Genomic DNA, 27539 nt, shown 5'->3' with positions numbered 1-27539 from the left:
TTGCTAAGGGGGTTCTGGGGGTTGTCTGGGGCTGGCGCAAGTCAGGTTGGAGTCAATATTTTTAACTCTAACCTGACTTGCACCATTTTCTGACGCACAAGCCCCATTCTTCCCTCCGCCTCCGCTGCCCAGTTTGAGTAATTTATTTTTATGCAAACCAGGCCGCAGCGCCGGCTAACGTCATTCCATAAATAAGGCACCCGGCTGGCGCGTTGGAATGGCGTTAGCCGGCGGTAATCTTTTTGACGCAAATCTGCCCAAGCCCTGATTTGCATCAAAAAGTATAAATATGGGCCTTAATGCATGGATATTTAGATAGGGCAATTGAATTGGCTTGCGGCTCCCTCCCCTTCTGGCTGTCGCTCCCCGTCTTCCCCCTTGTCTCCAATGGGCTGAGTGGCGATTGCGAAAATGGTGATTCTACCTTAGTTACTGTGTCTGTTTTCTGCACTGTCTCTGCTGGTACCAGGATGCCTTTTTAGAGGATTGAAAGAGCTATTATCAGATTTGATCAGGGGACGAGGTAGGAAAAGGGCTGTGGTACTAACATGAAGGAAAACACACCGGTAATATGCCTGTTGATTTATGATGGTGCTTATGATCTGTAATCTTCTATACTGTGCTCTTTTATTGTTACTGGGATGTTTTGGGCCACCTGGAACCCGCCCCACTAGCGACCTGTGGATCTGCTTGTTTCTCATGTTTATGTGCCCTGATGTTGCTATACTTCCTGTGAGGAAGGGTGAGTACCGGGTTGGGGAGGTGTGTGACTACCCGGAGTCAATATATGCATGGACTAGGAAAACTCCTGCATTGTGAATTCTGGAGGGGCGCTCCCCCTGAATTATTTTACTGTGTTTTATTATTGTAAACTCCAATAAAGAGATTTAAACAAAAAAAATAGAACCCCAGATTGCATATCACTTAATCTGGACGAAGACCATTTGTTAGAGAAGGTGTCAAAAAATCCTTATAAAGGGCATTCAAAGGACTAATATTGGTGAGCTAAAGAACCTCTGGTTTATATGAGTTAAACCTGAGAGCATTCTGCCTTAACCAGGTGATGACAGAAGACATACAGTGATGGAATGAATCAAGAGAACAAGAGGTAGAGTTGTTAATTGAGATTACTAGTTGAGTATCATCTGCATAGTTCATACAGTTCATGCCAAAAGATCTAAGATGCTTGGCCAGAGGGTGGCTCTAAAGGTTAAAAAGAGTGGGGCTGAGGGCTGACCTATGTGGGGACCCCTTCATTCAGCACCTTAAATTCTGATAGAAAAGGCAAGGCCTGGCATCTACCTTCCAAATCAGATTGACACCATTGAAGGGCAGGCCATTCTAGTCAACAGGATGGAACCAGAGACTGTGTCAGAGAAGTCTAGCAGTAACAAAGCAACAGACTGCCTCATATATGTTGACTTTCTAAGATCACTTGATCGGACACCATCAACATTTCTGTGCTGTAAGCCAGACACAACAGATCTAACATCTGGACTTGCTCCAGAAAGGCTAAATGCAGCCTGTTGACATATTTTTCGAAGATTCCTATGAAAAAAAACAACAATGAGATTGGCTGAAAGTCACACAGAACTCAAGGATCAGCATGGGATTTTTCAAAAGTGGGACAGTCAAAACCATTTTCTACTCATCAGCAACATATGCTTTTGTAATGCTGCACCTTGACTCTGCGTTTCTCTCTGCCTTCGCAGCAGGAACGCGCTGCCGACACTCAGAGCGCCGTTCCCCGTGTTTTTTGGTAGCGTGTCCTGGGAAGCGTGTATTACGCTCCCCGTCGCGTTACCCTTACCTGTAGACATTTTTTCTTCTTTTCTGTTGGTGGTGGTTTTTCTCTGGTCTTTTTCCTTCTTGTCTTTGTCTTCTTCATGTCCATGCTTGTGTCCATCTTGTCTTCTTCCTGTTTGTGTTCCCAGCATGCTCTCTTTTCTTATATACTGCTTTCTTTTTCCTATTCTTGTCTATGGGCTTTTCCCAATTCAAGATGGTGTTTTTTCCCTTTCCTGTGATGTCACTTTTCCTTTTTCACTATATAAGTCTGTCAGTCTTGCTCTATCTTGCGTTGCAAACACTTCCTTTTGGTTGTGCTCTTCGCTCCTGTTCTTCGTTCCTGCTTTTTTGCCTTGGAATATTTTTGCCTATTTTTGTTCCTGTTGTCAAGTCCTGTTTTTTTCTTCTTCTCTTCAGGAGTTCCTGTTTGAGGTTTTTCCCCAGTGTTTTTTTTTTTTTCCTCTGCGACTCCTTCTGGAGGGTATGGTCTGCTTTGGCGTTTCCTGTCAAGCGGCACTGTGGCTACTAGAAAGGGTCGCCCTTATCTGGGATTATCCAGAACCTGTAAAAGACCAGGGGCCATATGTACGAAAGCTTTTTCCCATAGACACAGAATGGGTAAAATACTTTGGTACATCTGGCCCCAGGTGTATTCGCCAACCTTTTATCCAGAGGTGAGAAGTCAAGTGCAGTTCATAACAGCTTTAGGTAACAAGCTGTTTCTAACATCTAGAAGTGGCATCACAAGGTCAGAGGAACTCTTTCTAAGCCCTCAGGGGAACAGGACTAAGAGGAGCGCCAGAGGTTTTGGAGAGGCAAATACTCTAAAGAAATCAACAAGTACAGAAACAAAGTGCTGTAGGTTTTAATTTACTGCAACACAGCCCAAATTCAGCCAAGATGGTAGCCCCATCAGCAAACCCATTGTTCGATGTACTGGGAAGAGTAGAGTGAATAAACTTTTGACATATAGCAGCAATTTTAACTTCACAACATTAGAAAAAATGTGCCAGAATGATTGAAAATGCTCAAAGGACTACGCAGAACAGAAAGCAGCTAACAAGGTACTATAGAAAAAGATTTCTTTAGAAGAATAATGAGCAGCCAACATCTTATTGGCATAGAAATCAGGTTAAATAGGGAAGAGTAGTTCCAATCCCAATTTGGCTTATAAGGAGTATCGAGAATGCCATGCTGATATGATCTTCTGTTTAGTCTGTGGAATGTACGTGCATTCTAGAGATGACAATGTTAGCATGGAATGTGGGTGGTGGTAGAACTCGGGAATTTGACAGTTGAACTGGGAGAGGGAAGGAGGAACTGCTCTTGACAACTGGTGTTCAGGGCAGGCTCTAGGGTGTGCGACTGGTGCCACGGCACTGGGTGCTGACTGTGGGTGGAGATGCCGTGTTTGCAGGCATATTATGATTTTAAAAGTACCTGCTGCAGCCTTCCTTGCTTCCAGCAGTTTTCAGGCAACAATAAATATGTCAAAATAACTCTGGTGACTGGGGAGAGAATGGCTGATCTACTGGAAGTTTTATGATAGCGCACAGGGTTAATATGCCTGCTGCAAAGAACGTGTACTATGCAGATTAGATGCACATAATGCAAATAGGTCAGTGGGTTATTAGTTTTGTCAGAGAGGTCCTTTTGTTACTTGCAGTTTGTAATTTAAAATTCTATTATAGATCAGCAAGCTATTAACTGTCATCAGAGAACTTCATGCATACTGCAAGGTATAGATTACAGCGTTAGGATTTTTTCCCCAGTCTTTCATTATCCTAATGTTGCATAAAAGGTTCATTTGGGTAAAGATCAATTCTTATTATTAAAAAGAACTTCCAACTATGGTGTTACATTTTAAATTCTGAGTTTGTGCTCCTCCAGACCAAGCACTCAAACTATCCAGCCTACCAGTATGGATGACATTTGACTCCTACACCTTGTCGTCCTTGGTATTATTTCTTATACACTGATTTACATACCATTGATTGATTGTCTCTGTGTAATGTGTGGGCAATGTAGAGTGCACTGACACCCTACCCTGGTATGAGTGGCACTACAGAACTAATTAAATGCACCTGAGAGAGAGTGGTTATGGTAACTTGGGGGGCACTGTCAAAGAGTGGTAGCGAGGGAATCCATGGCAGAAGTGGTCATTGGGGGGCCCCAATAAACATTGTCGCACAGGGCACCTCCAGTGCTAAGCCCTGCTGGTGTTACTTGTACTTAATAAGGTACTCTGCTTTACCTTATTCGTGGAAGATTTATTGCAACTAAGGCTTAACATGGACCTTTCACATCTTCCTACAATCACATTTTACTTTTAATAAAGAAAGCCTGTAGCAGGGAGTGGTGGGCCTCGACTCTTTATGATGAAAGCTCTGAAAAGAAGGAGCAACATCAAAGGCCGACTTAACCCAGTGAACATCGTTCTTGCAGTCGCCAGGGACTGAGCAAGTGCTTCTTAATCTGGTGACAGAATTAAGGGATCCTTTCAATTTCTTAATAGAGTGTTTTGACCAAGGACGTACCAACTTGGAAACGAATTTAACCGATATCTGTCTGGGACGGGCCTTTCTGCCGCCAATATTGGTAACATTGACTAAACAGCTGTCTGTCTAGACCTATGCGACAATATCCAAACAAATTACTCTTCCAGTGAGACCAAGGATGAGGTCATGCACATGGTAATTTAGAAGAGTAGACCCAGTTTTTACTTAGGAGAGTTCAAGGGCTGCAAGAGTGTTAATAAAATGAGTGACCTGGGTGATATGAGCATCTCAGCCCATATGTTGAAGTGGCCCAGCACTATAAAAGGCAAAATGGGAAATCTGCAATGTGTCATAAAATCCGCAAAAGAATCAGTAAAGTCACATGGGTCACCGACGGACTGTAATATATTAAGGTACATATTTATGAGCCATTAGCTAATGTGGCCCAACAAGGCATTGCACCACTTTGTAACCCTTTGCGCTACATTATGCCTGCATCAGGCATAATGTATGCAACGGGGCGTTCCACCGTTAGGGGTGGCCGAGAAATGTTCCTTGCGTCATCTTGCATGGCACTTTTAAAACCTGTTCAGAGCAGGTGTTAAAAGGGGGCTTCCATTACTTATAATGGGACCCTATGTACTCTGCAGGAGTAGCACCAATATTTTGGCGCTACTCCTGCAGTGTACATCAATAGCATCATGAAAAATAATGCTATTGCCCCCTACCCTGCACCAAGGTGCGCCATAGTTTAAATACAGCGCACACATGGTGGCGGTAGGGGTGCGCTATGGGGTGCAGGGAAAGTAGTGCTGCACTCAGTGCTACGTCACTTTTCTTAAATCAGCCCCTAAGCTACTTATAAAGCCAAAGCGGAAGTCGAAATAGAAAAGTCGAGTACTTACGCTAAGTGGACAAATAAAAACTCATCTCGTGAACCTTAAAGCCATAGTTAAAAATAATGGGCACTTCAGCACCTTTTGAAGCAAAATTTGTTATCCATCAGACCATGCTAATGATTGGTCGGGTGCCGACCTGCAATTAAACCAGGTTTCCGTTAAAAAAAAGTGCATTGAGAGTTAAAACATCTAAGACGTCAATTGCATGCTTAATTGAAAAGCGGACTTTAATTAAAGTAAACGTTAGCGCGTCCTCACCTGAAATCAGAGGGAAGGATTTGAGATGACCGACAGATATAAGACACTCCATTCTTGCTGCTATATTTTGAATACGTTTTCACAGGAGGAGCTTGCATAGGCTCTAAAAACTGGTGTGGACTCAGCCAAGAGCAACCAACATTTAATAGGGCATCTCTTTAATACCAAGCTTGGTCAGATGGACAGTGAATCAATGGAGGCCTGGTATGTCCAGAAAGATGGGCACCATGGCGGGCACTGTGTGCGGACACGGCATGGACAGGCGCAAAATAGTTTGCCTTAGGTTAGAAAATGAGGGCATTCGATTTTCTCTAAGGAAATCGTTGCTGTAATCGAAGGCCAAGAAAGAAAGGGGATCCTGTAAGACTACAAAGGTGTGCTTTGGTCGGACCACGTGATCTCCATAATTTACTGCAGCAGCAGGCAAGTTACCCCAATTGAGGGCCAGCTGTAACCACTGGCGTCCAACATTCCCCCTTGGCTTCCCTATTTTGATGTGAATCAGAATCTGGGGGTAGACTTCGGTAATAGGCAACAAATAGACTTTCTGTGAGAGCTGTGACCATGAGATTAGAACTAGATCATTGCAATGGATGCAGTGTTCTCCTGTGCAAACAGACCAGCCTCAGTTCTCCTAGCATTGCATAAGCGAGGCAGCGGAGGTCCTCCTTACAAATGCATGCGAGGACATCCCGAGTGTCCCCCAATTCAGACAGATTACAGCATTCTGCAGGGGAGCAAAAGCAAGAACGTGGCTGCCAATGGTCTTATGAAAGTGAGCCAGATGGTGAATAAAATATAAAGAGGCGATAATAGGGGAAAAACAGAAGCCATGAAACTATTTGAACAATATATTTTTTTTAGTTTTGGAGCAAGTGAAACATATAGCATAGCAAGGGGGCAATTAAGCATTTAAACAATAACCAACCTCCTCCATTTGTGTGGCTAATGTGGCCAATTAATACCACAGGAACAATATAGTAAACCAGTGGGTAATTCTAGAAGTCCAGGCTCAAGCTCTGTATTTACACTTCCACAGGACATCATTAATGTCGCTTGTGATGGGGTTTAGTCAGCTTTCTCCTGCAGAAAGTGTCCCCAGATCTAGTCAAAGGTCAGAAGCTGATTCTTAAATCTGAAGAGATCAGCCACTCGTGAGAGGCCATGCTTATATTTCTTTTGCTATTCATTTCGGGTGGGCACCGCTGTAGCCTTCCACTTTCTTAAGATAAACAACTCCTGTAGGCTCCTATTTCCTATGATGCAAGCTCAAAGAGCAGATTCTGGAGAAAGCTCTCGTTTCATGAAGAAATGCTATTGGTGCAGAGATGCCGATATTGAGACCATTGGACCAAATCTGCAACAGGTCATCTCCACCAAATGGAGTTTCAGCTCAAATAACAATTTTGCAGCTTTGCTGGAGACTACTGCCAGTCATGAAGGATTTAGAAGAAGCTGAATTAGAGCCTAGACTCGGGGAGACATTTACAATCACACAGCAGCAAGGTCAACAGGACGGTCTTTCAAGGGGGTAATGTCAAGGAATACCTCTTGAGTTGTTTTGAAGATGGCATTTCACATACAGCTGAACATAAATACCTGATACCACCTCTCCTAATTTTACTCAGGTTTTGGGGTAGGCAAGCATCATGGACAAGGTGCACTCTGAGCTATGTTGCAATTGTAGGTTTCTCCTGTGTTGGCAGAGAAAGGAAGCTAATTCCTCACCCAGTTTATTAAAGATTTTCAAGTGGCCTTCAGTTCATGCCAACAGAGTGGTTTCCCTCGTACTAACAGCCTGGCATTATGCAAAAGCGGTGCATTTAAATACACTGACCTCTGACTGTCCATTGGAGGCAAATGGGTTACAACTTTCTTAACTCCCTTTTTTTTGTTTTTAGACTACCATGTTGTTGAACTTTTACCGTGAGACATTCTCACTAGCTGAGTCTCACTCACTGTAAACTCTGAGAGTGCTAGATACCATGAGTTTGCCTCAGAAGTCCAGGTTTGCCAGTCAAAGGTACAGCTTTTGGTAATGACAATTTAGCTGAGTTGGGTGGAATGAGACAGTATAAACAAGCAAGGGGATCTGTCTAATTTTACTGAGGGATTTTGTATTCTTTTCGTCCTATTTCTTTGACTCAACTTCAAATTAGTTCCCTGGCTTTTGTTCCCCTTCCTGTGCCATGTTAATTACTCTGCTGGCCAGCCAGAGGATCAAAGGCTTCCCCACACAATGGGCCCTTTTAGCAGCCTATTTCTAGGAAAGTAAATTATGGTGACTAACTTTGCATGTAACAAATACTTTTCACACTCTACCAGGCCTGGGTCAGCTCATCCTAAGAACAAAGAGGAAACGGCTGGACCTGTGGGATAAATCACAGTAGGGTCTCCCTTTTGAAGTTTTGATGGGAAAGGACTAGGTAGTTGTGTCAGGCAGGGGAGTGGTTTCAGGCTCTTAAAGAGATCTTTCAACAGATCTCTTCAAGTCGCCATCTTGAAATTCCCCAGGTGGCTGTGTAGGAGGTTTGGGATAGGGCTTTAGTGATGAGGTGTCATCCTAACATTAGACATAGGTGCCTAGCTTCTGAAATCTTCCAGTCACACTTCAAAACCTGTGAGTAGGAGAAAGTAAGAAAGAAGATGGATTTTGTAGGACACTGAAGTAGCTCGGGCCCTAGTCTAAACTCCTGGAGCACCCTGGACTTAGGCTAGATGGGACTCTGTTGATTGACCTATCCAGGGACAATGGTGCTGGATTCCTTCCACTCTCATACGAACAGTACAAGGCTGAGGGACACTGGAGAGAAGAGTTCTCCTGGAACATCTATGGATTGGGTCTCAGAGGGATACCCTAATCAGAGGGCCGCCCCTGACTTCTACTATCATATTTGTGCCATACAAGTGACTAAAGAGTCCAGAGGATCTGAAGAGTGCAGGCTTGGAGGGGACACTGCATGAGGGCTATGGGGTGCTGCTTGAGGTGACCCCAAACTGAGGAGGGCACCAGGCGCTGGACAGTGGGTGGGTTCTGCGCAAGGTGCTATGGGGCTGGTGGGCAGGCCCTGAGGTCTCTCTCAAGGGAGGTGGGAAGGACAAAGAAGAAACATAACTCCTCGAAGTCAATAAAATTTAACAGACAACGGGCGATTTTATAGAAAGTGCCTCGGGGGTGCAACGGGCATGTGCACCCAATTTGTGCACCCCCGGGGCAGTTTGGTATTACAAACAAGGGCCGCAGACGCATATGCAGCCCTTTCTGTAATGCAGATAGCACTTGCACACATATAGCGCTAGCGCTATCACCATAGGGTGTTCACTCATTTGCAAGTGGGAGTGGACCCATGCAAATGAGGGAATCCCCTTGCCTCTTTTCCCATGCCATATTATAGATGTGGGAGCAGAGGCAAATAAGCAGTCAGAAGACACACTGACAGTGCGCCCCCTGATGGGATCCCTCTGGAGGTGTGGGGAGGAGTCTTATGGACCCTCCAGACTTCCCCTTGCAGGCGGGTGCAGTCAAACAAGGAGCGGCTGCTTCAAAGCTGCTCCATTTTTCACTCAAATGCATTGTCCCCAGGGCAGCAGGAGTTTGCCATTGCCCTGGAGGCAGTGCATTCAAGGTAATAAGGCACATTGTTTACTTGGCACACCTATTTTAAAGTGCATCATGGTGCAAACAGAGAGGTGCAGAGAAAGTGCACCCTATCTGCAGTAGGGCCCCCGGAGGTTGACAATTAGTCTCTGTGCATACCAAGGCTTTTGTGAGTGCTGAGCCAAAAGAAAGTCAGAATACCAGATTCACTGGCATTTATCTACCACGTAGCGGACATTCTGGGGCTATTGGTTTCACCTGTGATAGTGTTCATATAGATAAGTGCTTCATGAGCCCTTTCTCTCCACTCAAGCTACTTCCCTCATTCCACAGCCACTTAGGCTTGATTGAGTAGTACTCCTAAAAATGCAATAGAAACAAGGACTTCTTGGTTTGGGAGTCCAAGGCCGCCTGACGTTGAGCTGGCATGTACTTTACTACGTTGGAGGGTAGGTTTCAAACCTGGCAGTGCAGCTGCTGCAGCAGATGATCTGGAATTTTCGGGGACCGCATGCTAAAAATGTATTTGAATCTGTATGTAGTTGTCACCTTCACAGCTTATATACTGCCCCACGAGGAATTACTGAATTTGGACGAGCAAGAGAAGCTGGACATTGTGGAGTTCAGGAGAGGGTAGATGTTGTAAACTATGAAATGTTAGAGGCCCGTGTTGATCAGTGTTCCAAGGTACTTATGCCTTTTCGGATCCAATTTAAATGCTTTCTATAGAGGATCAGGTGGCTCTCTTTGAAATGGGGAGGCCTTTGCCATAGTTGATCTTGCAGCCTGAAAAGGAAGAGCGTAGAGATCTAGAATGTATCTGATAGGAATCTTCTGCAGTTGATCTGTGCACAGGGTGGATCATAAAACCATTACACCTGAAATACATATTCAGGACCTACTTCTGTCCTTTATTGTGTCCTAAAACAGGAGTCCGACTTCACGAGGTCTGATGGATTTTTGGCATCTAAAGAACCATCAAAGAACTGCCTTCATAATCTTTAGCCTGCCTCAGCAAGTGATGCATGGATCTTTGATTGTTCCAGGAGGATCAACTTGTAATGAGGGTGACAGTGTGGGAACTACTTCACGTAATCTGCATGCCAGCACTTTGGACAAGATCTTGTGTCCAATCAATCAATCACTGCATTTGTAAAGCGCACTACATACCCGCGAGGGTCTCAAGGCGCTGGGGAGGGGGGGGGGGGTGCTACTGGTCGAAGAGCCAGGTCTTGAGGAGTCTTCTGAAGGTCAGCAGGTCCTGGGTCTGTCATAGGATGGTGGGGAGAGTGTTTCAGGTCTTGGCGGCGAGGTAGGAGAAGGATCTGCCACCGGCGGTGGTTTTTCGGATGCAGGGGACTGTGGCGAGGGCGAGGTTGGCTGAGCGGAGGCTTCGGGTGGGGGTGTGAAAGCTGAGTCGGTTGTTGAGGTAGGTGTGTCCGGTGTTGTGCAGTGCTTTGTGTGCATGGATCAGGAGCTTGAAGGTGATCCTTTTGTTGACGGGGAGCCAGTGCAGACCTCTCAGGTGTAGTGTGATGTGGCTGCGGCGGGGGACATCGAGGATGACTCGGGCCGAGGCGTTCTGGATGCGTTGGAGTCGTCTCAGGAGCTTGTCTGTAGTTCCTGAGTAGAGGGCGTTCCCGTAGTCGAGTCTGTTGGTGATGAGGGCTTGGGTAACGGCTTTTCTCGTGTCTAGGGGGATCCATTTGAAGATCCTGCGGAGCATACGGAGGGTGTTGAAGCAGGACGCGGAGACGGCGTTGACTTGCCTGGTCATGGAGAGAGTGGAGTCGAGGATGACCCCCAGGTTGCGTGCGTGGTCCGTGGGTTCCGGGGCTGTGCCTTGTGACGTGGACCACCAGGAGTCGTCCCAGGCTGATGGGGTGGGTCCGAGAATGAGGACCTCTGTCTTGTCTGAGTTCAGCTTCAGTCTGCTGTCCTTCATCCAGTCGGCTACGGCCTTCATTCCTCGGTGGAGGTTAGCTTTGGCGGTGTGGGGATCTTCGATGAGGGATATGATCAGCTGGGTGTCGTCGGCGTAGGAGATGATGTTGAGGTTGTGTTGTCGTGCGATGTGGGCGAGGGGGGCCATGTAGATATTGAACAGTGTCGGGCTGAGGGAGGATCCCTGTGGGACACTGCAGATGATCTCGGTGGTTTTGGAGAGGAAGGGTGGGAGGCGGACGCTCTGGGTTCTGCCGTAGAGGAAGGATGTGGTCCAGGCCAGGGCCTTCTCTTGGATACCGGCGTCATGGAGGCGTGCTGATAGGGTGCGGTGGCAGACCGTGTCAAAGGCTGCTGATAGGACCAGGAGGATGAGGGCGGCTGTTTCTCCTTTGTCCATCAGGGTCCGGATGTCGTCAGTGGCGGCAATGAGGGCGGTCTCGGTGGTGTGGTTACTGCGAAAACCGGATTGGGAATGGTCCAGGATGTTGTTAACTTCGAGGTAGCGGGTCAGCTGTTTGTTGACAATCTTCTCGGTCACTTTTGCAGAGAAAGGGAGCAGGGAGATGGGCCGGAAGTTCTTGAGGTCCTTGGGGTCCGGCTTGGGCTTCTTCAGAAGGGCGTTGATCTCGGCGTGCTTCCAGCTTTCTGGGAAGGTTGCTGTCTCGAAGGAACAGTTGATTGTTTTCCGGAGGTGGGGCGCGATGGTTGCGCTGGCTTTGTTGAAGACGTGGTGAGGGCAGAGGTCCGATGGGGATCCGGACTGGATGGAGTTAATGGTTTTGATGGTGTCTTCGTCGTTGACGCTGGACCAGGCGGTCAGGCGACTGGTGCGAGTGGTAGTCGCAGGGGTGGTGGACTCGGTGGTGGGTGCGGGGGGGGTCGGAGTTGAAGCTGTTGTGGATGTCGGTGATCTTGCAGTGGAAGAAGGTGGCCAGGGAGTCGCACAGGTCTTGAGATGGCGGGATGTCGTTGGTGTTGGAGCTGGGGTTGGAGAGTTCTTTCACGATGCTGAAGAGCTCTTTGGTGTTGTGTGCGTTGTTGTCTAGGCGGTCCTTGAAGGCGGTCTTCTTGGCGGTCCTGATGAGTTGGTGGTGTCTGCGGGTGGCGCTCTTGAGGGCTGTGTGGTTGTCTGGTGTTCGGTCGAGCCATTTCTTCTCCAGCTTCCAACAGGTGTGCTTGGAGATCCGGAGGTCCTCGGTGAACCAGACAACTTTCTTGTTGGTGTGGTTGGTTGTAGAGGTCTTGAGAGGGGCGAGGGTGTTGGCGCAGTCGTTGATCCACTGTGTGAGGTTGGTTGCGGCGGTGTCTGGGTCGGTGGGGTCGGTGGGTGGTCTCAGGGCAAGGACGGTAGTCAGTTGGTCCTCGGTGACCTTGCCCCAGCAGCGGCGTGGTAGCTGTTGGGTGCGGTGGTGTGTAGTGGGTTTTCTGAAGGTGAAGTGGACGCATCTGTGGTCGGTCCAGTGTGGTTCGGTGGTGTGGTTGAAGGAGACGTGGGGGCTTGCGGAGAAGATGGGGTCGAGCGTGTGTCCAGTGGCGTGAGTAGGTGTCATTACGAGCTGTTTGAGTCTGAGGTTGGCAAGGTTGTCGATCAGGGCGGTGGAGTTGGCGTTGTTGTTGTTCTCGAGGTGGAAGTTCAGGTCCCAGAGGAGGATGTAGTCCGTGGAAGCGAGGGCGAGGGTGATGATGAGGTCGGCGATGGTGTCACTGAACTGTGGGCGGGGTCCGGGAGGTCTGTAGATGAGAGTTCTTCTGAGGGTGGTGTTGGGGTCGGTGTGGATCTGGAAGTGCATGTGCTCGGCTGTGGTGAGGGTGAGATTTTGATGGAGTCTTTGTGGATGATGGCGATTCCTCCTCCCACTCCGTTGGTGCGGTCTCTGCGGGGGGTCTTGTAGCCCTGTGGGATGGCTATGGTGATGTCTGGTGATGAGGTGGCGTTCAGCCAGGTCTCCGTCAGGAAGGCGACGTCGGGGCGGTGGAGTATAGGAGGTCCCAGAGTTCGATGGCGTGCTTGCGAGCGGAGCGGGTTTGAGGAGGATGCAGCGGAGGTGGTTGGGTTCTCTGGCTGGTGGTGTGGAGGGTTGGATGCTGGTGAATCTGCAGTTCCGTCAGATGAAAGGCCCCTGGGTGCGTTTCGGGGTGGCCCGGTAGCAGGGGTGGTCTCGTCTGGTGTTGAGTGCGTGGAGGGTGCTTGCGTCGTAGTGCAGTCTGGCATTGCGGGGGGTGCGGGTTCCAGGGGTTCTGGTGCTGGGTGCGGGCCAGGCGCGGACGGGCGCGGACGGGCTTGCCTCCATATGAGGGCAGAGGGAGGGAGGAGCCGCTGGGAGGTGGGAGCGGGCGGCCAATGGGAGTGAAGGGGGCGGGGCAGCAGGGGCTCAGCGGGGAGGGAAAAACCCGGGGAAAACCCGGGGAAAAAAACGGCAGGAAAAGACGGCGGGAGAGGGACAACAGAGCACAGGGGTAGAGAAAGCAAAACACAGGGGCACAGAATGAAAAAAAACAAAGTGGCACAGAAGCCAAACTCAGGGGTACAGAATAAAAAAGGGAGCGAGTAGTCAGGCGGCAAAAGCGGCAACGGAGGTTCAACCCACAGGGGGCTGCGTGGCAGATGGGGGGAGCGACCTGCCTGGTGTCCACATTGATGAGAAAGTTCAGTCTGTAGATGGAACTAAACAATAGATCCAACCCCTCTTATGGCAAAAGTGATACTGTGCCTTTATTCAATTTTGATCAGTTGCTTTGCATTTTCAGCGTTTGTGTACACTTAGCTGAGCAGCATCACTCATTTGGGACATTCAATGTTATGGAATTATGTGGGAAAGCTGCCTTTTCCAGGCACCTTTCCTGACGTTTGTTCTCTGTTAGCTCTGGATATCTCCTCAGGGGAGTTGTTCTCCTCAAGTGATTGCCTGCATTTTCTGGGACAAACCTGTGTCAAGAAACGTCTGTTTGCTCTGGATTTGTCACTCTGTTCAGAATTGTATAGCATTGGCCAAAGAATTGCAAACTCTCAAGGGAGTGTGTCCCCTGTGTGGAGCAAATGACTAGGATGATGGACATACTTTCCCACTGAGGCAATTTCACACAGGGATGTTTAACCATAGCCAGTTGTACTGCAACATCTGTTATTGACTCTGCAGGGACATCTAGCCATACCCAGTGGTACTGCACCTTCTGCTATTGACTCCACAGGGACATTTAGTAATGATCTGCAGCACTGCACCCTAGTACCACTGACTCCACAGTTAAATAATATTTAAATGGACTGCTAGGCCTGAAAATGTGTAATACTCTATGGCCCTGATTTATACTTTTTGACGCAAACCTGCGTTAGGGCAGGTTTGCGTCAAAAATTATACCGCCGGCTAGCGCCATCCCTGGAAGCCAGCTGGGCATCATATTTAAGCTATGACGCTAGCCGGCAGTAAGGCCCAGTTAGCGTAATAATTATTGACGCTAACCGGGTGGGGGAGGCGTAGGGGAAACTGGAGGTTCTGTGTGAAAGAATGGCGCTAGTGAGGTTAGAGTAAAAAAAAATGACTCTAACCTGATTAGCGTCATTATTTCCACGCACAACCCCCATGGACATGACTCCTGTCTAACTAAAGACAGAAGTCATCCCCCCAGCCCAATGGCCATGCCCAGGGGACTCAAGTCACCTGGGCATGGTCATTGGGCACAGTGCCATGCAGGGGGGCCAAGTCAGGCCCCCCCATGGCACTTTGCAAAAAAAAATATATATATACTTACCACGACTTACCTGGGATGGGTCCCCCCAACCTTAGGTGTCCTCCAGATGTGGGTGCGGGAGGGTGGGGGTGTCCGTGGGGGCAGGGAAGGGCACCTGTGGGCTGTTTCCATGGTCCCTGACCATGGAGAAAGGCCCACAAGTCCCCTAACACCTGCCCTCACCCAGGGGTTAAATAATGGTGCTAAGCAGGCTTAGCACCATTATTTAAGGCCCTCCTCCTCCCGTGCATGATTTTTGCACGGGAGGATAAATAAGGCGCTAGGGCCTTTGAGTCATTTTTTGCCTGGGAAAGCCTACCTTGCATCTCATTGACGCAAGGTATTTTTCCACAGGCAAAAAATGACTTTGACTCCAATATTTTGGTGCTAAACATGTCTAGCTTAAAATATAAATATAGAGTTAAGTTTGCGCCGGATTTGCGTAAAAAACAAATTACGCAAATCCAGCACAAACTGAGTATAAATATGCCTCTATGTCCTCAAGGGCCAGATTATATCATTACACTGCAATATTCTTTATCATTCTTTTTTACGTGAGTATGCCCTCTAGGGGCTGAATGTATGTTTGCATGACCATGTTTCTTCCAAATGCTATTTTTACTGTGGTGCTCTCTAGGGGCTGTTCAGACCATAGCAGTATAATGCCAATTGTGTGAAGGAATGCACAAACACAGTTTATTTCTGATAAAGGTTTAATGTGCTCCATGGCTAAATATTTATAAGATCCCAAATGCGAGGTTGTCATTATCATTTACAACGCCAACAGCTCTAACTCTCGCTAATGCGAGACCTATTGCATTGCAAATGTTTGTTTCATTTGGGTTTAAGTGCTCCATGTGAATGCATGGCTTTCCCCTCTCTTCCCACCCCGCTTCTTTTTTTTTTTTTTTTTTGATACTTTGTCAGAGGGCACAGCTTCACACTGCTAGTGGGTTGATTGTTTCCCTATTCATCTTTGCTTCCTGTCCCTTCCTGTTCACTTTATTTGTATACTTATTTTAAAATATTTCAGCAAGTTCCCAGCAGCACACTTATACCAAACACAATGTGCTCGTTCCAACGTGGATCTCAGAACTATTGCCTCTGCAGTCGGTGTGCTGGGCCAGATGAGAGACTCCGCCCTGGTCTGCTTCATTGTGAACTTATTTCTGTGAACAGGATCTGGCTAGTAAGGAATGTAACATTGAAAAAGACATTTTCTTCTGCTTTTGGCTCCTTAAAAGGGACTTATACATGTTGGATCATTAGGGAACAGCTACTTCTCACAGTCCAAGACACTTACAGAAGCAATCCTTTAGCCCTTGGCTGAGTTACCACAGTATAGATAAGAGATGCCCCCTCCTGCCCGCCCACCCTCACAGTTGTAAGGTTTGGCAGACATCCAGCTCCTCTTCCGCTAGCTCTTCCTCCTCCTCCTCTGACAGTTCTGAAATGAAATACGGTCGCTGTGTGGTTCTGGTGGGGTTTAAAATATGCTTCTCTCTGCAGCAGCCTGTGTCGGGTCCCCTCTGTCACCATCAGATCCTTCAAATGGAAGAAACAGAAAGATGAACTAGAGGAGAAAAGAGGAGTGGAGGCCACTAAAGGAGAGAAGGCTCAGCGGTGGTGCCTGCTGGGAACGTGGAGGCCAATTAGGGGAGGAGAAGTTCAGGTGTGGTCACTGAAGGAGAACGGTGCCCACTAGAGGATAGCCTGTATAGGGACGATGACTGAGCGAAGTGAACTAGCAAGGGTCCCATGCACCCTAATGCAAGCAAAGAAAATGGGCATGATTCCTTGATGTGGTAGTTAAGCATGGCTATAGTTTGAGTGCAAAGGGCCCCTTAGACCTCTGGGTCCTGGTGCCACTGCACATACTGCACTGTTGATAGCTAAGGCCCTCATTGCAGAGGATATGGAGACCACTCAGAAAAGGGAAGGTTTAGGGGTGGTCATTACAGGGAGCACGCACCAGGGGAAAGAAAGATCAAGGGAGGTGTGTGCTGAGAAGATGGTGGGTACTCAGGGGACAAAAGGTTTAGGGGTGATCGCGAAAGGGGGTATTGCCCTCACCACTGAAGACACAGTTCAGGCGTGGGACTGCTGGAGATATGGCTGCTCAAGACAGAGAAGAATCTAGAAGGACGATTGACAGTGAAACCGGAGACATCATGGCCACTCAGGAGAAAGAAGGTGTAGTACGGATGGCCATTGATGATGACACCCTGTCATAGGCTTTTCATAATTAGGAGACGGAAAGGCATACTCCCTAGACTTTTGTCATTGTGTATGTTTACCGCCCCACCTATTTATATCCCCCTTTTCCTAGTACAACAGGCTCCCTTTGTACATAATTTCCTTTTTTCCTCCAGAAAGTTGAAAGAGTCCAGCTTATTCCCTTTGTTTCTTGTATTTTCTGTTGTTTCCTACTTTCCTTATGCAGATCAACTATAAGTCGATAGTAAAATACACCTAGAATGAATAATGACGAAGCATGGCTCATATCTTGTATGGATTCCATCACATACACCATTTCAGTTATGTTACATTATTTCTTCCTCGTACAGCATTTACCTCTCACAAAGACTGCTGCTAAGCATTGTGGGCCTTTCATAACAGCAAGGATGCATTACTGGTTATGTTGGTATCATAATGGGTGTGCAGAGCACCAAGGTGTTTTTGTACTACAAACATTGAAAGAGATCTCTAGATGCAAACAGGGGTGGCTTCTTTGCAATGGTGAAGGAGTGTTGCTCACCCCCACCCCCCGGCTGAGCCAGGACCCGAAAGATAAAACAATATTTCTTCATCATTTTATCTTTCAGCTACTGGCTCAGCCAGCAGTGCAGGGAGGGGCGGGGCTGGGCCACGGGCGGTGGGAGGCGGGAGGTGGGGAGAGTGCACCTAAGTGTGCATGTGTGGTTGGCTGGCGGTCTTGGCCGGCCACACACACATGCGCACTTAGTTTTCTCCAACTCAGCTGTGTTGAAACTGGAGAAACTGCACAGCTCCCAGGGCAGTGTCTTAGTAGCAGTCCAAGCTGCTCAAACCAATCGTAATGCTGATTTCATGCTAGGTTTAGCATGAAAGCAGTGCCAGAATTGGTGGGGAGCCTGTGCTGGTGTCCCAGTGAATGCTGGGACACCAAAAGAGGAGCGGGGAGGCTGGAAGTGGTGGCGACGGGAAAAGGTATGATTTTTAAATTAATTTGTTATACCCCCATGATGCCATTCAAATTTGAATTATATGTTAAAGGCTAAGGTAGAGAAATAGACAGAAGTAAGCAGTGCACAAGTCATAAAAAAGTGGGGGAACTAACCAAGTCTGGCAGTATGCAAGTGACATTGCGTGTGGCATCACAAACCATTACCTCAGAGGACGTGGCATCAGATCTTAAAACCTCAGACAAATGTTTAGCAGTTCTCTTACGACTGAATTTGACTGCATTGTGAGATTAAACAAGTGAGAGTTTGCGTTGGGGTTGTGCCAAAAAAGTTATGCAACCCCAACACAAAATTTTGGCCTCATTTAACAGTTTTTGTTGCAGGGCAGTGCAGCAAATCACTTCACTGTGCTGCGTCTAAAGAATATGGCAGGAATGTGCCATTTTAATGAAGGATATTACCACCATGTCCCTTCAACCTTCTCACAAATTAGCACCTGGCGCCAATGCAGGCACCTGGGTGTCTGCATTGTTGGCACAATTGTTTTTGTGGAGGAAGGTATCGAATGCAGCACACATAGAAAAAGGAACAACCACTGGCAAAGCCAACAGGTCTCGCCTATGTGAGAGCTGTTGGCTTTGCCAATGCCTTTAGCCATGTTGTAGAGTAGGATTGCTGTTGTGCAGCATAGCTAACAGTAATAATTTAAAAAAGCGCTATAAGCTTTTTTTATCTTCCATTGTCAGTGCTTTCTTTAATCATTTTTAGCTATGCTGCTCTACAACATGGCTGAAAGACACTGGCAAAGCCAACAGCTCTCTCATAGACTGGACCTATTGGGTTTGCCAGTGCTTGCTAGTACTGACAGACACTTGTGCCTCTGAAGGTTTGCAAATCCTGGATGGTCTTGGTGAGATGAAACAGATGTGTGAGAATCACAGGCAGAGCCAGTGTCTTTAAGAGGCTAGCAGGGCTAAGACAGATCAGTCATATAAGGGAAAAAGCTGTGAACTCTCATTTAGGCTGCTTTCTCTGCCAGCCCGCAGATAAGAAGTGGGTGTAGGCAACAGCGACAGACATGTGGGAGTTCAACAAGGATAACAAGAGGGAGGGTGCCAGGCAACAGGACAGAAAAAAACACTTTGACATGTCCAGCACTGGCCATATCATAACGTTTTTTTCCTTATAGAGGGTCAGGGGGAATACAGACAATGGGTGTTAAGGAAGATGCAACATGCACAAAGGAAGGGTGGGATAGGGGGTAGCTTGGTGAGTAAGACTGGGGTGTGTGAGCTTCAGATTGTCCGACAATCAGGCTGGCATATAATGTTCAAATACTTTATACAACAAGCAGTGTGTGTGAGAGGGGCCTAAGAAGTAGTGGAATGGGAGAGGAATGCAGATTGGTAGGAGTGATAAGACAGAAAACACAATATTTTGTAAAATAACCAATATTTTTTAGGTCTGTCAAAACAGAGAGGGAGATGATGTGTGTGCCTTTGTCTGTGTGTGTGTAAAAATTCCTGCTGAAATCAAATGGACATCTCACAATACCTGACTTAAAGCACCTGTACCGGCCCTATTAGGAGTTCCCTGCAGGGCCAGCGGGTGTAAACTGCATTTCCGTCCCCCTGCCTTGCGGTGAACAGGGCCATAACATTAACACCGGCTCGTAATCGAGCCGGCGCCAATGTAGCGGTGTGGCGGGTGCAGCAGCACCCATCGCGCTTTTCACTGCCTGTAATTCAGGCAGGGGAAAGCGCAACGGGGCCATCCATGGGGGCACCTGCACTGCCCATGTCAAGTGCTTGGGCAGTGCAGGGGCCCTGGTAGGGCCCCCGGCACCCCCTTTCTACCAGCCTTTGCATGGAGGGGCTACTGCCATGCAAAGGCTGGCGGAAAGGGGACTCGTAATCCCTGGCGGGAGTCTGGCAGTGCCGGCGGTCCGACCGTGGTGCTTTCGCCGCGGTCGTAATGTCGTTGTCGGACCGCCACTTTGGCGGCGGTCCAACCGCAACCTTGACCCTGGTGGTAATGAGGCCCTCTGTGTCCACATTAGCTTTGACAATGCTGCAGTTTCTATCAATGTATCACTTACCACACCCAGGCTACATGTATGCCTCAACTGAAGCTGGGTACATATAGTAGTACTTTGCAAATAATAAGTAAGGGTGCTGGTCTTTTCCAGGAAGTGCAGCCAGCGCATGCCAACTATAAAATCTCCAGCAAGGCGCACCCTTCAATGTGATTTTCCCTAACTTAACAAAAATCAAATAAAATGTAGCCACCGGCGCTCTCCATAAAAAAATTGGATTGAGCATTCTCATTTTGCTATCCACGTCTCAGGTAAGATTAAATGACGGTGTGCTATTGATATGTTTTACTGATGTAGCAGGGGCTGACAGGAGGCCTTGTAACGTAATAACCATACTTACTCCGCAGACCCCAGGCACGGGGAGGCACTACTTATAGAGAAATGGAGTCAAAAACAGAGGTAAAAAAAAAATCTATAAGTGCTTTTTTTATGGTGGGTGGGGGGTGGCTGGCCAATAGGGCTCAGAGACTGGAACAAAATGTACAATGGGATGGAGGAAAGTAGAGTAAAAAATTGTGTTATAACACAGGCTGCCCTGGCGGCATCATAGCGCTTGTTTTGTTATGGTTGAGGAAGTGGGAGAATATTGACAATGAAGGGTGAAGGTAGCGGGTGGCAATAGTACCTGAATCACAAATGGAGCAGCGGACAAACTCTAATTAGAATGAATCCATCTGTGCATGGTCGGTGCACCACCACTTGCTGGCCAATTAGAAAGCAGCAACGAAGAGTGACAATCAAGCCAACTGAATGGGAAACAACGGGTGTGATCCTAGCCCTTTACTGTAAATAATACCCATTGAATCAACAGTGCATGCGCGCTGTAATGCAAGAATAAAAAACAAGGAGAAATAAAGTTATTTCTCCTTGTTATATCTCCCCTGGGGAGGCACACAGTTTTGACGCACTGCCAGGTTTACAGATTCTGGTAAATCCAGTACTGTGTCAAAACCCATGGGTGTTGCATGGGAAAACCCACCACAACGCCCATGGAAAGCTTTCCTGATGTAGAGTAAAGCAACATAGCACATTGCACTGCCTTGCCTTACTCCATATCTATGAGGTCATGCAAAGCCACACAGGGTGGCTTTGTGTGACCTGCACCACCGGAGCATCATAAAAAGTGGCACTCCTGCAGCACAGACCTCTTATTTTTTTTAAACTCTGCCACAGAGAAATTGCCAGCAGGAAGAAATGTGGCAGGAAATCAGTTCTGCTTAATTGATTGCAAAGTCTGCATTTTAAAAACACTTATGGTGTTAAGGCATCTGCTGCAGAGATCTTTGTGTACCCAGTAAATTCCATTGATTAATAATAATGGTAAGGCAACTATGGGGGTTAGAGCATTTGTTGGGGAGATCTGTGCTTTGCCTAATTCCAGTTCTGAATCAAACTAGGATTCAGAGTTAATGTTTCTCCTGAAAAGCACATCATGCAATATACTGATGATAGATTTTTATTTTATAAAGATAGGTAAGTGGGTTACTGTTTTAAAACAAAAATCCTTTTGTAACCTGCAGTTCACAACGTGTAATCCTTCTAATATAGCACAGGGAGCTATGAAGGGCATATGACTCCTACACCTTGTAACCCTCAATGTATTATATACCACATCCTGTACATTGATTTACACACACATTTTTTATTGTCAATGTATAATGCTTATGTATAATCTAAACCGTTCGGACACCCTGCATTGGCATGAGTAGTGCTATAAAAGAAATAAATCAAAATAGCGGAATTAAAATTGTTATTTGTGCAGATACTAGGACAGACCAACACATCAGACATGCTTACATTGCATGCATATCTCTTGTATACAGGGACTGAACAAACTGAAAAACATGTCTCTATTAAATGCTTGTGAAGTGACAACAAGCTGTACTACTTTGTTTTCTCCATTGCAGCTAGGTGTAAGGCGCTAGACAGGTCCCTGGCAGAATAATCAAACAAAATGAGGCTTGATGTCCCCTTAATTTCAGCCTCTGTCCTCGCCCCGCGGGCATTTAAAATAAGAAAGCCCTCTCCTGTCCTGCACGTTGCTGCTCAGAACGAACGGAAGCATACAACATACAGGTGCTATTTAAAGTGTGTCCAGGCGCTGCTGAAAGTGTTCCATTACACCAGGATTAAATCACCATAGTTTACCGGGGCTAAACTTCTTGGCAGGGTAGACAGTGTCCACCCTGTGAAAATAGTAGGTGGACATCATCCACCCATATGTATCCCCGACTTGTGCCCTGGAAGTAAGAGAGAAAAGGTTCACTTTCCCAGGAGCCCCTTTTGAGGTGGGAACCTTTGACAATTACCACTTTGCCTGTGCCACAAAACCCCTCTGCTTCAACCCTCCGCCTGAAGCAGGAAATCTCAGAGACAGACAGTGGTACAGGCACACTAAGGCCCATAATTATACTTCTTTTGCGCCACGTTTCCATCATTTTTTGACGCACAAGTGGCGCAAACTCAGAAAATACAAGACATTTTGTAAGTTTGTGCCGCTTTTGAGTTAAAAAGCGGCACAAATGCGGCGCTAAAAAAGAATAACTATAGGCCTAACTATTCAAGTAACGTAGCAAGCAACCATATTTGCTGCATTGTTCAGGGGAAACAACAGCGCACAGTCAAATCTACTGAGAATGACCTGCAGCTGCTGTTATCCCCTGTGTTGAGGCTGTAACAAGGCTGCTTGAACAATGCACAGTCTAGCACCAGGGTGCAGGAATGAGTGTGTGCCGTCCAACATAGGCTATGTACTGGACGCATGCCCTAGCCTTCCAGTACAAATTCTTATGCCTAAACAAACTAAAAAGAATCCCAAACACTGGATTTGTGCTCTGCCCTGCAGCACATGAACAGGGCCATATTTATACATTTTGATGCAAACCAGCCGCCGCGCTGGTTTGCGTCAAAATATTTACCGCCGGCTAACGCCATTCCAACGCACCAGACGGGTGCCTTATTTATGGATTGATGGTAGCCGGCGCTGCAGGCTGGTTAAAGTAAAAACAAATTACTCTAACCGGGCAGCGCAGGCATAGGGAAGAATGGGGGTTGTGCGTCAAAAAATGGTGCAAGTCAGGTTAGAGTCAAAACTCATGGCTCTGCCCGGACATGCGCCATTTTTTGACGCACAACCCCCATTAAAATGACTCCTGTCTTAGCAAAGACAGGAGTCATGCCCCCCTGCGCAACGGCAATGCCCAGGGGACTTCTGTCCCCTGGGCATGGCCACTGGGCACAGTGGCATGTAGGGGGCCCAAGTTAGGCCCCCCTATGCCACTTTAAAAAAATAAAAAAAATACTTACCTCTACATACCTGTACGTACCTGGAATGGGTCCCCCCATCCATGGGTGTCCTCCATGGGTGGGCGAGGGTGGCAGGGGGTGTCCCTTGGGGCAGCGAAGGGCACCTGTGGACTGCTTCCATGGTCAGAGATCATGAAAATGAGCCCACAGATTCCTTAACGCCTGCCCTCCTCACCCATGCGTTAAAAAACGGCACAAATCAGGCTGGGCGCCATTTTTTAAGGCCCGCCCCCTCCTGTGCGTCAAAATGACGCAGGAGTATAAATAAGGTACACAGGCCTTAAAGTCCTTTTTTGGACAGGAACACCTACCTTGCATGTCATTAACGCAAGGCAGTTTCACGCATCCAGAAAATGACGCACACTGCTGAATAATGTTGACGTTCGCCGGGTCGGGCGTCAAAGTAGAAATATGGTGTTAGGTTTGCGCTGAATTTACGTCAAAACATTTTACGCAAATTCGGCGCAAAGAGAGTATAAATATCCCCCACAATGTGTTGGTTTTTTTCTCTCAAATCCCTTTGTCAGCACCTGCTTCAAGGAGGAGCTCGTTATTGAGGCAAAGGGCATTTTCGCTATTATAGTACATTGCGTTTAGCATCACAACCTATGGTTGTTTGCAATGACACACCCAAAAATGTTCACCTTGACACAAAGCACTCGAAAAAGGACACCTTTCAAGAGCAAAAAGCCATTCGCACTGTCAAGTATAAACCCATATGCCGCTTTGCCACCGTGCAAATCCTTAGTGAATCTGGGAACTTGTTTGCTGTAGGCACAGTATTCCCGATTCTACAGGATAGTAGTAACAGGGACATGTGAATGACCACATCTATTGCTTTGATGGTGACAGAGCCATCAATTCAAGTCCAGGACGAGAATATTCAGCGCCACTGCTGCGTCCAAGCACAACACTCACTAGGTGGCAGTACAAGACAAGAAACACACGAAATGTCGGCTTTAGCTCCCGCAGAGAGTTTATAGTTTACAGACGAAACAAAGAGAACGGGGAGGGGAAATCTGTCATCCACCTGGCAACCTGGCAGTCACTCGGTCCCCCTGGCACCGTTACCAGGATACACTGCACAACAGCGCACTCTCATGACGAATCACCTCCGGGGGATGTGGCGCCGCAGAAACAGGCCGTTACAGCCGCAGAGGCAGCAAATCCAAACCAGCCTCAGCATCTGCCTGCTCACACTACATCGAGTGTTCCAGATTTTCCAAATGAGTTTCCATGCCTCAGTGTAAAAGAGAGGAGAAGGGGGGAGATGTAAAGCAAGTGATGACAGAGATAAAAGAGAGAGATGAATAGAAGGGTGGATGAGTGGATGGATAGTTCGATCCGGCGTTGATCTGTTTATGGTTCTAGGATGGATGGAATGAGCAAGTGAAGAAGGGAATTGGATGGCTGGATGTCTAGAACAGGGATATGTATTTTCTTTCTGGGCGAGTGGGGGTTGTAAGGGGTTGGATGAGGGATGCCTGGATATGCTCTGCATTAAGAAAGACGTATCATGGTTGAGAATAAAAGTCAACAAGGCAGGGAAGTCCCAGCAGATAACGCTCTTGAGTAGGAATATATACTGACACCATCTTTATTTGGGGCCATATTTATACTCCGTTTGCGCCGAAATTGCGTCGTTTTTTTTGACGCAATTTCGACGCAAAACTAACGCCAACTAACGCCATATTTATACTATGGCGTTAGAGGCGAATAGCGCCAAAGTTCCCGGAATGTGCGTCATTTTTTAGCGTGAACCCCTTCCTTGCGTTAATGATATGCAAGGGAGGCGTTCCCGTCTAAAAAATGACTCCCAGGCCTTTACGTGGTATTTATACTCCCGGGCAAAAGAGACGCCCGGGAGTTGGCGTGGCAAAAAACGGCGCATTTGCGCCACTTTTTAACGCCTGCTCAGGGCAGGCGTTAAGGGGCCTGTGGGCTCAAAATGAGCCCACAGGTGCCCTCCCATGCCCCCAGGGACCCCCCCTGCCACCCTTGCCCACCCCAGGAGGACACCCAAGGATGGAGGGACCCACCCCAGGGACATTCAGGTAAGTTCAGGTAAGTTTTATTTTTTATTTTTTATATTTTATTTTGGTGGCATAGGGGGGCCTTATTTGTGCCCCCCTACATGCCACTATGCCCAATGACCATGCCCAGGGGACACACGTCCCCTGGGCATGGCCATTGGGCAAGGGGGCATGACTCCTATCTTTACAATGATAGGAGTCATGTTGATGGGGGATGGGCGTCGTTAAAAAATGGCGCAAGTCGGGTTAAGACGATTTTTTCGACGTAACCTGACTTGCCCCATTTTAAGACGCCCATGCGCCATTTTCCCCCTACGCCGGCGCTGTCTGGTCTACGTGGTTTCTTCCCACGCAAACCAGGCAGCGCCGGTCTGATTGCGCCGTCTAACGCCATTCCATAAATACGGCGCCCGCATGGCGCTTCAGAATGGCGTTAGACGGCGCAAAACTTTTTGACGCTAAACTGCGTTAGCGCAGTTTAGCGTCAAAAAGTATAAATATGGGCCTTGGTCTTTAGATTTCAGTTATTAATTTTGAAGGCCACGTCTTCCTTCAGTCCATACCTTGTAGTTATGCCTCACCTAGGGGCCTGACATACTTTTTAAGCGCTTCATTTGCGTAATTTTTTGACGAAAAAGCAGCGTAAACGTAAAAAATATTATACTTTTTGATGCAGACCAGCGCCGGCACTGGTTTGCGTCAAAAAAATTACCACCGGCTAACGCCATTCCACCGCACCAGGCAGGAGCCTTATTTATGGATTGATGGTAGCTGGTGCTGCGGGCTGGTTAGAGTAAAAATAAATTACTCTAACCAGGCAGCGCAGACGTAGGAAAGAATGGGGGTTGTGCGTCAAAATATGGTGCAAGTCAGGTTAGAGTAAAAAATCATGGCTCTAACCGGACTTGCGCAATTTTTTTATGCACAACCCCCATTGAAATGACTCCTCTCTTAACAAAGACAGGAGTCATGCCCCCCTGCCCAATGGCCATGCCCAGGGGATGTGTCCCCTGGGCATGGCCATTGGGCACAGTAGCATGTGGGGGGGGGGGCAAGTTAGGTCCCCCTATGCCACTTAAAAATAAAATAAAAAAATAGTTACCTCAACTTACCTGTACTTACCTGGGATGGGTCCCCCCATCTATGGGTGTCCTCCAGGGGTGGGTGGGGGAGGCAGGGGGTGTCCCTGGGGGCAGGGAAGGGCACCTGTGGATTGCTTCCATGGTCAGAGACCATGGAAATGAGCCCACAAGTCCCTTAAAGCCTGCCCTCACCCAGGCGTTAAAAAACGGCACACATCAGGCTGGGCACTATTTTTTAAGGCCCACCCCCTCCTGTGCATCAAAATGACGCAGGAGTATAAATATGGCGCAAAGGTGTTTAAGTGGACGGGAACGCCTACCTTGCATGTCATTAACGCAAGGCGGTTTCCTGCATCCAGAAAATGATGCACACTGCTGAATTTTGAAGTTTGCGGGCTCGGGCATCGAAATATAAATATGGTGTTAGGTTTGCGCCGAATTTGCTAATTTTGACGCAAACTCAGTGCAAACAGAGTATAAATATGCCCCATAATGATTTGTAAGTTTGCGCCACTTTTGCATTAAAAAAATGGCACAAATGTGGCCCTAAAAAAAGTATAAATTGTGCCCCTAGTGCTGTTGATCAAGCATCAGTGGGCCAGAAGCCATCTTAAAATGTTTTCCATACTAGTGCAGTAGGCATCATCTTCTCATCATTTTAGGGACCAATCATATAATTACTTTTAGGCACCCCCAAACTACAGCGCAGAAGAAGTTATCATGGTTCCTTATCCCAGGTAGCACAGGCCTGGGAGAATATAAAGGTTAAGGTTTCAATATAAAGGTGTTAAGGTCAAGAAAGGCTCAGCATTTACCGGTTTAAAGAAATCTCACCCTGCCCTTCAGTCACAGAACGCAGCAGGTGTTCAGCGTTTTACAGTTAAAGCGCCCCACTGATCATGTATGACACTGAATGTTCTCCAGTGTTGAAAACTAAAGTGCCTAAACAGCAAGAGGCAATGATGCAGTCTGAGTCCCGGCATGTCATGCCCTAAGGTAAGCTAGGCAGCAGAGTCCACCGGGTCTTACAGATGGGAGACATGGGGGCATACTTACAAGCTCCTAGCGCCTCCTGGCACCACCCTAGCATCATTTTTTTAATGCTAAGACAGCATCAAGGAGGGCTTTTCCCCACTTCAGGTTTA

At 47.4% G+C, this 27539-nt stretch overlaps 1 protein-coding gene across 3 annotated transcripts in view; it reads right to left on the bottom strand.

Moving 5' to 3' along the window:
- Positions 1-27539, bottom strand: part of CD164L2 (CD164 molecule like 2) — a 184075-nt gene that overhangs the window by 76974 nt on the left and 79562 nt on the right. Inside the window, exon 6 of one of the 3 annotated variants that reach the window (XM_069225047.1) lies at positions 15416-16259. The exons of the other annotated variants lie outside the window; for them this stretch is intronic. Coding sequence (XP_069081148.1) covers positions 16253-16259 — 7 coding nt within the window. The 3' untranslated portion in view covers positions 15416-16252. Of the gene's footprint in view, positions 1-15415; positions 16260-27539 lie in introns of those variants that run through there. 3 annotated transcript variants of the gene reach the window in all.

This window comes from Pleurodeles waltl, chromosome 3_1 (genome assembly GCF_031143425.1).
Source record: "Pleurodeles waltl isolate 20211129_DDA chromosome 3_1, aPleWal1.hap1.20221129, whole genome shotgun sequence".
Lineage (NCBI taxonomy): Eukaryota > Metazoa > Chordata > Amphibia > Caudata > Salamandridae > Pleurodeles > Pleurodeles waltl.
The sequence above is the reverse complement of the archived record's forward strand: the minus strand, read 5'-3'. Positions and strand labels throughout refer to the sequence as shown.